Source organism: Thalia democratica, chromosome 4, assembly GCF_965202585.1.
Source record: "Thalia democratica chromosome 4, ktThaDemo2.hap1.1, whole genome shotgun sequence".
In the NCBI taxonomy this organism is placed as follows: domain Eukaryota; kingdom Metazoa; phylum Chordata; class Thaliacea; order Salpida; family Salpidae; genus Thalia; species Thalia democratica.
The window spans coordinates 56280350-56293199 of NC_139168.1; the positions used below are offsets into that span (position 1 = coordinate 56280350).

At 26.0% G+C, this 12850-nt stretch overlaps 1 protein-coding gene across 2 annotated transcripts in view; it reads right to left on the minus strand.

Annotated features, from left to right (window-relative positions):
- The window catches only part of LOC145834426 (stromal membrane-associated protein 2-like), a 37747-nt gene extending 25784 nt beyond the window's left edge, over positions 1 to 11963 (minus strand). For both annotated transcript variants that reach the window (XM_082941851.1, XM_082941850.1), the window contains exons 1-3: positions 11827 to 11963; positions 9719 to 9852; positions 4434 to 4519 (exon numbers count right to left, since the gene is read on the minus strand). In XM_082941851.1, the coding sequence (XP_082797977.1) occupies positions 4434 to 4519; positions 9719 to 9852; positions 11827 to 11944 (338 nt within the window). In that variant the 5' untranslated portion in view covers positions 11945 to 11963. The remainder of the gene's footprint in view (positions 1 to 4433; positions 4520 to 9718; positions 9853 to 11826) is intronic.
- Between the last annotated feature and the right edge of the window lie 887 nt (positions 11964 to 12850).

Here is a 12850-nt window from a genome sequence, read left to right on the forward strand (position 1 = left end):
CTAAAATGATCGAAACGCTTACACGAGTATTAAGTATTTTAATGTTTATTATAGTATTTTGACTAATACTTAAAATTGATACATAATTATAATTCCTAAACTCTAAATGAATACAGTGATTTTTGACGTCGTATCGGATTTAAAAAGCTTACACTTAAATAAAAAAAAACCCTTAATGTTTTGTTCTTGTAAAGAAAAATGAATTGTACCTAAAATTTGTACTCCCACAAAACTTAGTACTTACATCTTAAAGCTAAGTTTTAGTGTTGTGATAGTCTCTAATAATTTTAAACAAACAGTAAAATAAATGAATAAACTACTAAGAGTTTTAATCTAAAAAGTATTTGGTATAATGCCTTTAAATTAGAAATTAAAACAGTTCAACTAAATAAGCTCTGAAAAACATAGCTGACGTAAACAAATTCTAACAAACAGCTAAGTTGCTGAACTAAACTGTAATGTTTAAACTGTATTTTTTTATGAAGTTTCATAATTATGACGTATTTAGTCTACTCAAAACAAAATAATGAAGATTCTTAAAAAAATTTTTAGAGATTCAACAAAAAGTCTTAAGCATTTATATTTACAAATACTGACTGATTTTGTCTTTAATAACTAAATCTTTGTTTAGAAATATATTCACATTTCTATTTGATCTTAAAAAGATTTCTCTTTTTTTTTTAATCTAAAATTTTCAAGAATTTGAACCGAGAAAAACTGAGATTCTCAAACTTTTAAATAAAAAAACTGATTTAGCCTGACGCTTTTCAACTTGTTTCAAAAAAAACTGATTTACCCTGACGCGCACGAACCCTGTTTTTATAAAAAATAAAATATCTCTAAATTTTTTAGATATTAATTTTAATCTGTTATTTTAAGATGTATCTAAGTTTACTTTTGTTATAATTCAGATTTAACCATTATAAACATTTTTAAAATTTATATTATCTTAAGTTTCTATAGCTTTAATTACGTTTGACTATTATGTTTATGTTTTATATATACTATTTATTTATTATTACTTATAATTCAGTAATTAATGTTTGTTATTTTAGTTGTTTTTATTTACAATAGGTTACTTATTATGTATTTAAAATAATTAAAAAAAAAATTTAATCAAATTGCCTTACTACTTTTTTCCAAACATAAAGAATAAATTATCTCTTGATGTGCATGGTAAATAACCTGTTTTAATGTTAATATATAAGAGTATAATATTGTGACGTAATTAATTGATGTTTTTTTGAATGTTTAACAACGTGTTTAATCTTAAGAATCAGTAATACTTGGAATTTTATGTGAGTGATTTATATTATGATTTGTTATTTTATTTGGTATGTTACTTTCGATACCTAATTTTGACTTAATAACTACAAACATTATATAGTTTTACAAAAATCGGATTTAACATTATATATTGTATCTATAATTAACCATTAGTCTACAATAATCTTTAGTATTTATTCCTATTTTTGACAAACACATATATATACCTATGGTATACTATCAAAATTCACCCGATAAAAATCCACCCGCGTTCAAAATCCACCCAATTTTTTTTGTATTTATTAATTTATTTTTTTATATATTTTTCACTATCACTGTTACCACTAACCCTTACCCTTGATCGATAAGCGGTTCTCGAGTTTGACTGGGTGGATTTTGATAGTATACCAGTAGGTATCTATATATAGATATGTGTTTGTTAAAAATAAGAATAAATACTAAAGATTATTGTAGATTAATGGTTAATTATAGACACAATATATAATGGATTTTAAACGTGTCCCATACCTACTTTAGCTTCTAATCTTTCCTTACAGGATTTATTTTTTACCGAGCTCCGTTGAAGTGTGTTAATTTGTTAACACTAAGAAACATATGTTAGTGTAATAAAGTCGTGCCTGATAAGTCCTAATAAGATCGAAACTGGTCGTAGATTGTCTTGGATGCTGTTGTTGTTGGTCGTGTGGTGAAGTTTTATGAACTTTAATTTATAATAATTTATTGTTGATGGCGCGAACTTCTCAATTTTGTTGATGATAGCCAAAATAAATATTGGTTAAAACTGATCAAACGAACACATACTATAATCTCACAATAAGCTGACAATGTCTGAGACGCTGTGCTGTGAATTATTTAGCTCTGTCAATTTTTCAACATTACCCACAAACGGTCGCTTCAGTACTTTGTACTTGCTTAGTGAGGACTCTTTGGTTTTTTGCGACTATGCCTGTCTGGTGAGTACTAATAAGGACGAAACCGGTCGTAGGTTGTCTCGGATGCTGTTGTTCTTGGTCATGTGGTGAAGTTCATTATTTAATATAATAAACAAAGAGTATTGTTTAAATCGGTTATCATTATTTCAAATAACTTCATTTTTAAACTTGAAATTTTGCTATGAAAACAATGTGCCAACTATTTTTTTTAAATAAAAGGACTTTTAATTTTTCTGAGAATTTCTCTGACTAAATGCAATAGTCAATAAGAACAACTAAAAAAACAAATACAAACCTTACAAGTCACAACAAAAATTTCTATATAATTTCAGCGATATACATTTTATTTAATGCAGCTAAAAATTACCAAACTGTTTTCCAAATAAACTATTTTATACTGCAGTCAATGTCAATAGCTTTATTGTTTATTTGTGTTTGTTCAGCTAGGTTATCAAGAGATCTTAAAGTCTGTAAACTTTTTCCATTAAATTATGTTTAAACAATTTTCTATTTTCACTTATAAAAACTTTTAATGTAGCCTATTAGATTTCTATTAATAACCTAAATTCTAATACAAAAGTAATTCATAAAAGCCATTAGTTGTATACATGTTTTATTCCTTTTATTAAAACCTTAAATAGGATATAGAACTTATTCATTACAAGGGTTGCCAAATGATTTTGAGAAATTTTTCTAGGTTTTCTGAATTTCTTCCAGGTTTTCGAAAGTACAAGTTCTTTGGTCTTTTTTTAGTAAAAAATAAGTTTGAAGTAAAAAAACTGTTGTGTTTAGTTTAACAACATTAAAATGATACTGATAAGCTACTTTTTGTGTGTTTTTGTATTTAAATAAAACTTGATGCTAACAAAAAAAATTAACTATATTATGGATTTTTTGTGTAAAATTAAAATTTCATTACTTTTCATTTAAAACTAGTTTAAAATTCTAGGTTTTTTAGTGATTTTTGTTCAAAACTCTAGGTATTTTCAAAATTTCTCAAACTTCAGTTTTTTAGCCTAAACTATCAAATTCCAAGTTTTTCCAGGATTTCAGGTTTTTTGGCAACCCATGTATTTAGATATTGCTGTTTATTAAAAGTTGTAAACAAGCCAAAATTATAACTCAAGATAAGGGAATGGGGAGTTGACACCTTTTTTTTTTAATTTGATCTTATTTTATATAGTTTTTACTAAGCTACAAAATGCTTTTTACAGATTTAAGAATTCAAAATAATTTTTGAGATATAGCAAGTCAAGGTCGGAGGCAACAATAGGATCCTTATGGGAGGCGCAAAACAAAACAGCAAATAACTAGAAATCACTGAAAATCTATCTCCTCCTACGTTTTTTGAGATAAATACCTCAAATTTTCAGTAAGTTTTCCTTGCTTCTGTTGGAACAAAATTTTTTAAATATAAAATTATATTTTATAACAAAAAAACTAAAAAAAACTGTTTTTTTTGTTTATTTTATATATATATATTTTTTTTTAATTCTTTCTGACAGATTTTTTTAAATATATCAAGGAACACTTCCTCAAATTTTGAGGTAGCTATCTCAAAAAACGTAGGAGAAGATAGATTTTTAGTGAAATAGTCTGTTTTTGCCGTTTTAGTTTGCGCCTCCCATAAGGAACCTGTTGTTGCCTCCGACTTTGACCGGCTATATATCAAAAATTATTTTGATTTTTTTTAATCTGTAAAAAGCATCTTGTAGCTTAGTAAAAACTATATAAAATAAGATCAAATTTCAAAAAAAAAAGTGTCTATACCCCCTATGCCCATAAGTTATATAGTTTTTTGTTATATTAGTATTGGTTTTTAGAATTTTCTCTAATTTTGCTCTAATTCACAGTAAATTTCTACAAATGACCATCTTTTAATGCCTTTAATTACTCATAAAGCCAACAAAGTGATACCTTTTTAATTTCTATAGTTAATTAAGTGTTTTTTAAACCTGAAATCAGTGCTTTGACAGAATTTTTTTACTTTAGTTTTTATTTTTTTCTATATAATACAATTTATAAATTTAAGTTAACTGTTAGTTTTTTTTTTTTTTTTAAATGATGATCCTTTAGAGATAAATATTGTATTTTAGTAAACTTTGTTTTGACTATACTTCATCTTACCTACTTAAAAACATTTATTTTAATTTAATTAAATTATTTTCATTTACATCTTAAGTTACAAACATTAAATATAATATAAAAACTCACGAGTCAGAAGTAGGTCTTGAAAAGTTAGCTGAAAGTGTTGATTCATATTGTTCTTTCGCCCATCCATTTCCACGTTGGCACACATTCTAATATATAAAGGATCCTTAATTTGTAATATTGAAAACTTACTACAAAGTATTGTAATTAATGGTAGCGCTTCTCAAACATATTTTAGATTATTTTGAATTTTCCTTAGTACTAAAGTTGTGTGTATCAATTTAACTCAGGCTTACCAAATTTTTTTGAGAAATTTCTTTCTAGTTTTTAAAAGTACACACTTTTTGGTCTTTTTTGTTTATAGCTAAGTTTAATGTTAAAAACTGTGTTCAGTAGTATTACAATATTGGAAAAATACTATAAAGCTACTTTAAATGTGTTTTTTAATAAAAAATTTTTGATGATAACAAATTTTTTTCATCTATATGGTAGATTTTTTGTGTCAAACTAAAATTATATTACTTAACATGTAAAATTGTTTAATTTTCCAGATTTTTTTTTAATTTTCTTAAACTGCAGGTTTTTCCAGGTTTTTTAGCCTAAATTGTCAAATTCCATATTTTTCCAGGATTTCAAATTTTTTGGCAACCCTTAATTATCCTAAAAATTTAATCACTTTAAATGAGGTACAGTTACATTTTGTTAATCTGTAAGCATATAAAGTTACAAAATAGTATTTATTAACATTCAGGGTTCGTGCGCGAAATTCCTTTTCATTTAGCCTGACAGAGACCTATTTAGCCTGACATTTTTTCAAAGTAGAAAAAATCACCTTCAGAAGGCATTTTGGGTATCGGGGGTCTTAATTAGCAAATTAACGCAATAAAAGTATTCACAAAACTACTTTTAAAGAAAATAAAAATTTAAATGAATTATTTTTGAACATCTATCAATCGCTTGCCCAGCAACTTGAATATTTTTAACTAGTCATTATAATTTCTGCTTCAATGAATTCATACCTTTATTAAATTTTGCGGCTTAGTTACATCCACCACTTATCACCCATATACAGGGTTCGTGTCAATTAGTACTTGAATTCGTCAATTATAAGTTACATGACTGGACCAGAAGCTTTTATTAAAACAGAAATGTGACTTAACAAACTGCTAAGAGTATTAATCTAAAAAGTATTTTGTATAAAGCCTTTATATTAGAAATTAAAACAGTTTAACCAACTAAGCTCAAAAAAACAAAGCTCATGTAAACAAATTCAGACAAACAGCTAAGTTGTTGAACTAAACTGTAATGTTTAAACTGTACTTTTTTATGAATTTTTATAATTATGACGTATATAATCTACTAAAAACAAAATAATGAAGATTCTTAAAATTATTTTAGAGATTCAGCAAAATATTTTAAGCACTTATTTTTACAAATACTGACTGATTTTGTCTTTAATAACTAAATCTTTATTTAGAAATAAATTCACATCTCAATTTGATCTTAATTTAAAAAAATTCATGCATTTGAACTGACAAAAACTGAGATTCTCAAGTTTTTAAACATAAAAACTGATTTAGCCTGACGTTTTCCAACTTTTTTCAAAAAAACTGATTTAGCCTGACTTAGCCTGACGCGCACGAACCCTGAACATTTCAAGCAACTGTTTGCCTAAACCTGTTTATAGTCTTTAAGAATTTAAAGAAACTTGTGGAATTAGTTAAGAAGTCAATCTTATTTATAAACTATTAGTTAACATTTCTTACAGTTTCCTAACATATAAATAATTTATATTGCTTCATATAATAATGTTAGGTGAAAAATAAAAGCGAGCAACCAACTATTTCATACTTTTATATGAGAACAAATGGGGGTCTAACACTTTAAGACAAAATTTGACATTAGTCTTTACTTTTAAACTTAAACTATTTTAGAAAACTAATATTTATTTTTGATATTTTTTTTTTCTTAATCTCCCTCCTTTATTCAGAGGTCAGCAGGTATTTAGTGGTTGCCAACAAAGTTTTGAAAAGGCCACAATTTAGTTTCAAATTACAATGTGACACTTTTTTACTCATGATTACAAATACAAGAATATCTAGTTTAATAAAGTTAATTACCCATTTACTTTTTTACTGCCTTAGTAGTTATCACCCACGTTAGGAAACCATGACCTAAGCATTTAATCATGGTTGCCACTGATCAAGCTGAGAAAAATTTCCTGACTTTTCCTGACTTTTTACAAAAATTTTCCTGACTTTTCTAAATCAAACTGTTAAATAAAACTTATTCTAAAATACATAATCTAACACTTGAAACTATATAAAGCTTCCAATCTAATTTTAATACAGGTTAAAAACAACAGTGTTTTTGCTGAATTCTATCATCAAACTTCCAGTACATCACTTAAACCATCTGTGTATGATTGATGTTTGTAATAAACAGCTCTATCAGCAAAATAGTTGTATTATTACCTTAAAACACAGCTTGTCTGAAAAAAGGCACAAATTTTTAGCATTCCTAGCATAAATATATCTAGATAAACAAACGACATATAAGGAGCTTCTACAATTAAAACCTTGAATTAATAACGATCTTTTACAACTAAAATCTTAAAACAATAACAAATTTTTACAGTTAAAACCTTAAAACAATAAAGAACACAACTTTTTAGAATTTCCTAGCATAAATGTATCTAAATAAACGAAACAACATATAAGGAACTTTAACAATTAAAACCTTAAATCAATAAGGAACTTTCACAACTCAAACCTTAAAACAATTACGAACTTTTACAGTTAAAACATTAAAACAATAAAGAACTTAATCAAATATAGTTTTTTTAAATGTATGTACTAAAATTTTTTTTCCGTTTTTTATTAGCACTTCAACCTCTTCATCTAATGAAGATATGGTTTCCTTCATTTGAACTGCATTCCGCTTCATTTTCTTGGCAGTTAAAATCATCTGCCTCTTTTTATTTAAATCGCTCTCATCTGCTGCCCCTACACTTGTTGAAAAGAATCTTTTCTCTATTCAAGCCACAACTTGTGGGCTTCATTTCTTTTCTTTTAGCACTCATTTATTTTTACTTTCATTTATAAAATATTTCCTCTTATCATTTAGTATAAAATTTGTAACAAATAAATATACTCTTTAAAATATTATTATTACTTTAAAAACTTAAGTTACTCTACAAAAAATACAAGTAAACTTAATCTTGGCATATACCTCTCTTATAATTTATTTTATAAATTTAAACAACTTTGAAAAAAACTATAAAGAGGTAAAGTATACACATAAACATGTTACATAAAATACTAAACTAACTGCTTAGTTATAAAGAACTCAATTATTTACTTGAACAAAAAACACTTTGATTCTAAAATTATGCTAGATAAACTTTTTGTATATATCACAGTTTCACTATGGAGGTGTCCTTGCTACAGATCATCAATACTAAAAAGCTCAGAAAATATACTTGTTCAATATGTTAATAGAAAATCTTTGCAGTTTTTTAATGGATATTTTACTAATTTATACCAGACGAAGGCATTGGAAATAAAATTAAATATTTTTATAATTTTCTAGGAAAATTTTGGAATTTTTTTCTGACTTTAAAGGACTTTTAATTAATTTTTACCATTTGAAGGCTTTGGAAAACAAGGAATTTTGTAAATTTAAACTGACAAAATCTGACTTTTTTTTTAATTTTATCAAATTTCCTGACTTTTCCTGATTTCCTGACCGAGTGGCAACCCTGTTTAATTTTTTCTTCTATGTTCTAATTGAGCAAAAAGGTTTATTTTTATCTTACTTCAGGGTCAAATTATAAAAGCAAACAAAAATTAGTAAAATAGCAAGTAAAAACTCTTAACTATAATTATTCAGCATATTAAAACTTATTCTTTAGTTACATATTCGATTTTTTATTTCAATTAACTGTTTCTGTTTAATATAAACTCAATCCATAAAAAATATTTCACATTTAAAATAATAACAAAAATGTTATTTCTAAGAAAAGTGAAAAGCTAGCAGCAAGACTAAACATTTTTAAACAAGCATTTCAAAACCAATAAAAGTCATGTTCGTGATTAAAACTGAGTATAAAAAAATAACAAAATATTTAAATTGGATCAACTAAATCTCATTCTAGATCTAGAATAAAAATCTGGCCTGAGATTTAATAAAATCTTAAAAACTATATTGAGATTTTTATAAAAAATCAAAAAACTCCAAGTCATTAAGAGTTTTGAAAAAAGTCAAAATATTGTGAGTTTTTCTGAGTTAAATTGAGATTTTCTAGAATTTAAAATTTGACTGAGTTTCCATGAGTATTATGAGCGTGTGGCAGCTATGCACCTGTATCAGAAACTTTGTAGAACATATACATTTAAAAAAATTTGGACCCCCAATTATTTTTAGAATGTTCATGGAAATAACAGGACTAGAAAAAACTTTAGATGGTGCTTGTCAGAAAAAAAGAGACTTTTGATCTTTGTTAGTTTAAAATTAACATTATTAAGGGCATAGGGGGTCCGAGATTTTTTTTTACTAAAAATAACATTGGATTTTATATGAAAGCTTAAAGTACAAACTACAAGCCAGTTTTTATTGAATTAAAAAATATTAATTAACTTTTGAGATATTGTAAATCCAAAATCCTAAAGTTTCCAATACAAACATATAGACCGCAAGTTTTTTAGGCTCAATTTTCTTGGAATTTAAAAAATCACTAAAAACCTATCTTCTTCTTCAGTTTTTGAGATAGAGACCACAAATTTTCAGGTAACGTTCCTTTTATAGTTTAAAAAACTTTGAATGTTGGAATTAAAAAATAGTAAAAAATATATATTTTAGATGAAAAAAAAAAAAATAGGTGGTTTTTTTAATAAAAGTTTTATTTTTCAAAACTAAAAAAATTCCTGCATTCAATCTTTTGAAAATTTAATAAAACACTTTCCGTGAAAATTTAATAATACACTTTCTGTGAAAATTTGAAGAAAAATTTGAAGAAAATTGCTTAAAAAATGAAGGAGGAGATAGATTTTTAGTGAAATAATCTTTTTTTGCATTTTTAGTTTGCGCCTTCCATTAAGACCCTATTGAGATCACAGACTTTGACTGCTCATATCTCAAAAAATATTTTGAATTTTTTCAAGCGGTTAAAAATGTCTGATAGCTCAGATAAAACTCTATAAAATAAGATCAACTTGTAAAAATCAAGATGAACCCCCCCCCCTCCCCCCTTAATATTAGCTGTATTTTTATAAGTTTTTTTTGTTATATTATTACTTTTAAATTATTTTTTAATGATTGACTACCATTTGAATATTAAAAAATCAAACTTTAATCTGATCAGGAGTCCATGTATCAAGGTTAACAGACTTAACTTTAGAAATATGCACTCCAAGACTTCTGTGAATACCTGAGCATCTTATGCAGACAAATATACCCAAGTTCCAAGAAACCCACCTAGGACCTGTTTAAATATTACTAATTATCAATTACTTTACTTACTGTTTTTAGAATATATACAATAATACAGAAGAATATAATATACAGAGAAACATAGAATATAACATATGAATATAGAATATAATAATACAGAGTTTAAAATAAAATAGCATGCACTAGAAACAAATTTTACTATGAGTTGACTAAAATTTCAACTAGTTTCTTTTAAAGCTTGCAATCTCAAGTTATTCTTAAATTTAATTTCATTATATCTCCACATGACTCATATTAGTTTTTTTTTACCTGGGTAGCTTTTACTTCTATTCTAATAAAATATTTTCATATTTTCTTTTATTCTTATTTATTTGTTTTTACTAATACTTTAATTAAAACATCTCATTTTCTGTATTAAAGGTCTATCAATATTTAAATTTTAATACTAATATAATAAAACAGTATTCTTTCTTATTACACTAAAAGATGTTTTTTTGTGTTAACGGGTTATCACACTTCAACGGAGCTATGAAGATCAAGAAATACTTAAAGAATCAAGAAATACTCAAGTATTTCTTGAACTTCATAGCTTTGTTGAACTGTCTTTACCTAACAATAAACAGAAACATTTGTTAATGTAATAGATAACAATAATAAACAATGAACTTCACCCCACAAGCAAACACAACAGCATCCGAGACAACCTACGACCGGCTTTGTTCTTTTTAGAACTGTTGTGATCTTAACCAAGTGGGTTAAATGCAAATGCACTGAAGCGACCGTTTGTGGGTAAAGTCCGAAAGGTTGTAGGTTGTCTTGGATGTTGTTGTTGTTGGTTGTGCGGTGAAGTTCATTGTTTATTACTGATGGCATAAAACATCTCAACTTTGTTAATGATGGCCAAAATAAATACTGGCTTAGTGTAATAAAGAATGATCACTGTTTAAATTGGTTATTATTATATATTCCAGTAAGCTTGTTTTCAAAGGATCTCTTTTAACAAACTCTTAAATTTTATATTTTGAACAGTTATACAAGTTTAATATTTTTTATTATTTCTTGCTTTAATTGGATTATAATTTTTTTATCAATTTATCCATTTAGAGCATAGGGGAGTGAAACACTTTTTTCATAATTTGATCTTATTTTATAGAGCTTTGACTACAAGATGCTTTATTAAAAAATTCTAAAAATTCAAAATATTTTTTTATTTATGTCAAAGTTAAAGGCAATAATAGGTTCCTTATGGGAGGTGCAAACTAAAACGGCAAAAAAAAGACTAATTCACTAAAAATATATCTTCTCTTACGTTTTTTAAGATAAAGACCTCAAACTTTCAGGAAATGTTCCTTGCAATATTTAGAAAACTTTGTTGGAAAGAGTTTACAAATAAATTTACAAAATAACAAATTTTTTTTGTTTTTTTTTTGGCATAAAATTTTGATTTTTTCATTTATTATTATTTTGTTCTTTCAGAATTTTCTAAATAATACAAGGAACATTTCCTAGAAGTTTGAGGCAGTTATTTTTAAAACGTAGGAAAAGTTAGATTTTTAGTGATTTCTAGTTATTCGCCTTTTTAGTTTGTGCCTCCTATAAGAAACCTATTATAGTCTCCAACTTTGACCGGCTATGTCTCATAAATTATTTTGAATTTCAAAAATCTGTAAAAAGCAACTTGTAGCTTAGTAAAAATTCAATAAAATAAGACTAAATTGTGAAAATGGTGGTTTACCCCCCCCCCCCTATGCCCTTAACTTACAATAAATCAGGCTTGGTTTTGCTGACTCAGGCAAATCAATAAATTGATAATGAATGAAAATTTAATAAGAAACTTGGGTATAAAAAAACTAATATTATACAAAACAGATTCCATAAAATACTAACAACACCCTAGAAAAATGAGGAAACTAAACTTTGTAAGCATTGATAATACAGTATTAAAACTTGTGTAATCAAATTAAAAAAAACTGTGTTATGTAATAAAATGCAAGTATAAACTAGCCTTTTGCTAAGCAATCAGCACAGTACTTGTTTTCATCTTTTGCTAAAAGTTTAGCAAGAATTTCTTTGTGTCGGTCATTTTGTGATTGTAGTTTCTCTCTTGCTACCCTTGTTGACATCTTTTAAAAATTCATACAACAATCTGTTATTTTTTCATAATATTAACAAATTAAACCAAGATTGATTTCAGATTTATAACAAAAACTAAAATGATATTTCAAAGAGTAGTGAAAAGCAATCGGAAAAGCTATAAAAAATTTGAAATAATAGTTTCAAAATCAATAAAATTCATGTTCTTGAACTAAACTTGGGTATATAAAATAACTATGTATACTAGGGTGCTTACTTTTATAGCTACTTTTGATTTTCCGGCTGGATAACAATATAATAAACAAATTTTTAAAGTTTTATTGGTCTAACTTTATTAGGGAGATTTCAAAAGCTTATACAATCAGTGATGTAGTTTTCTATTTTATTATACATATTTTTTAAACACTGTAACTACTTTAGTTATCAAAGTTGACCGTTGAATCTTTTAGAATCAGTAGTTTTACGCATAATCTACTAATATTTAAAGTTTCATTGATTTAATTAAGGCAATCTCAAAAGCTTAAACAATAATCAATGTCTATAAGTAAAAAAATGAGAAAATGTTGAATTTGTTCAATATGAATTTGTATGAAACTTTAGCCTTGTCACTAAATTTGCCTTTTGTATATAAATTATTTATATACACATTCTATATTTTTATCATATTATATATTATACTATATTATATTAAATACTATATTCTATTATTGTCCTGGGCATGACGTTAAGGGCATAGGGGGGGTAAACACCCTTTTTTGGTTTTTGATCTTATTTTATATAGTTTTTACTAAGCTACAAGATGCTTTTTACAGATTTTAAAAATTCAAAATAATTTTTGAGATATAGCCGGTCAAAGTCGGAGGCAACAATAGGTTCCTTATGGGAGGCGCAAACTAAAACGGCAAAAATAGACTATTTTACTAAAAATCTATCTT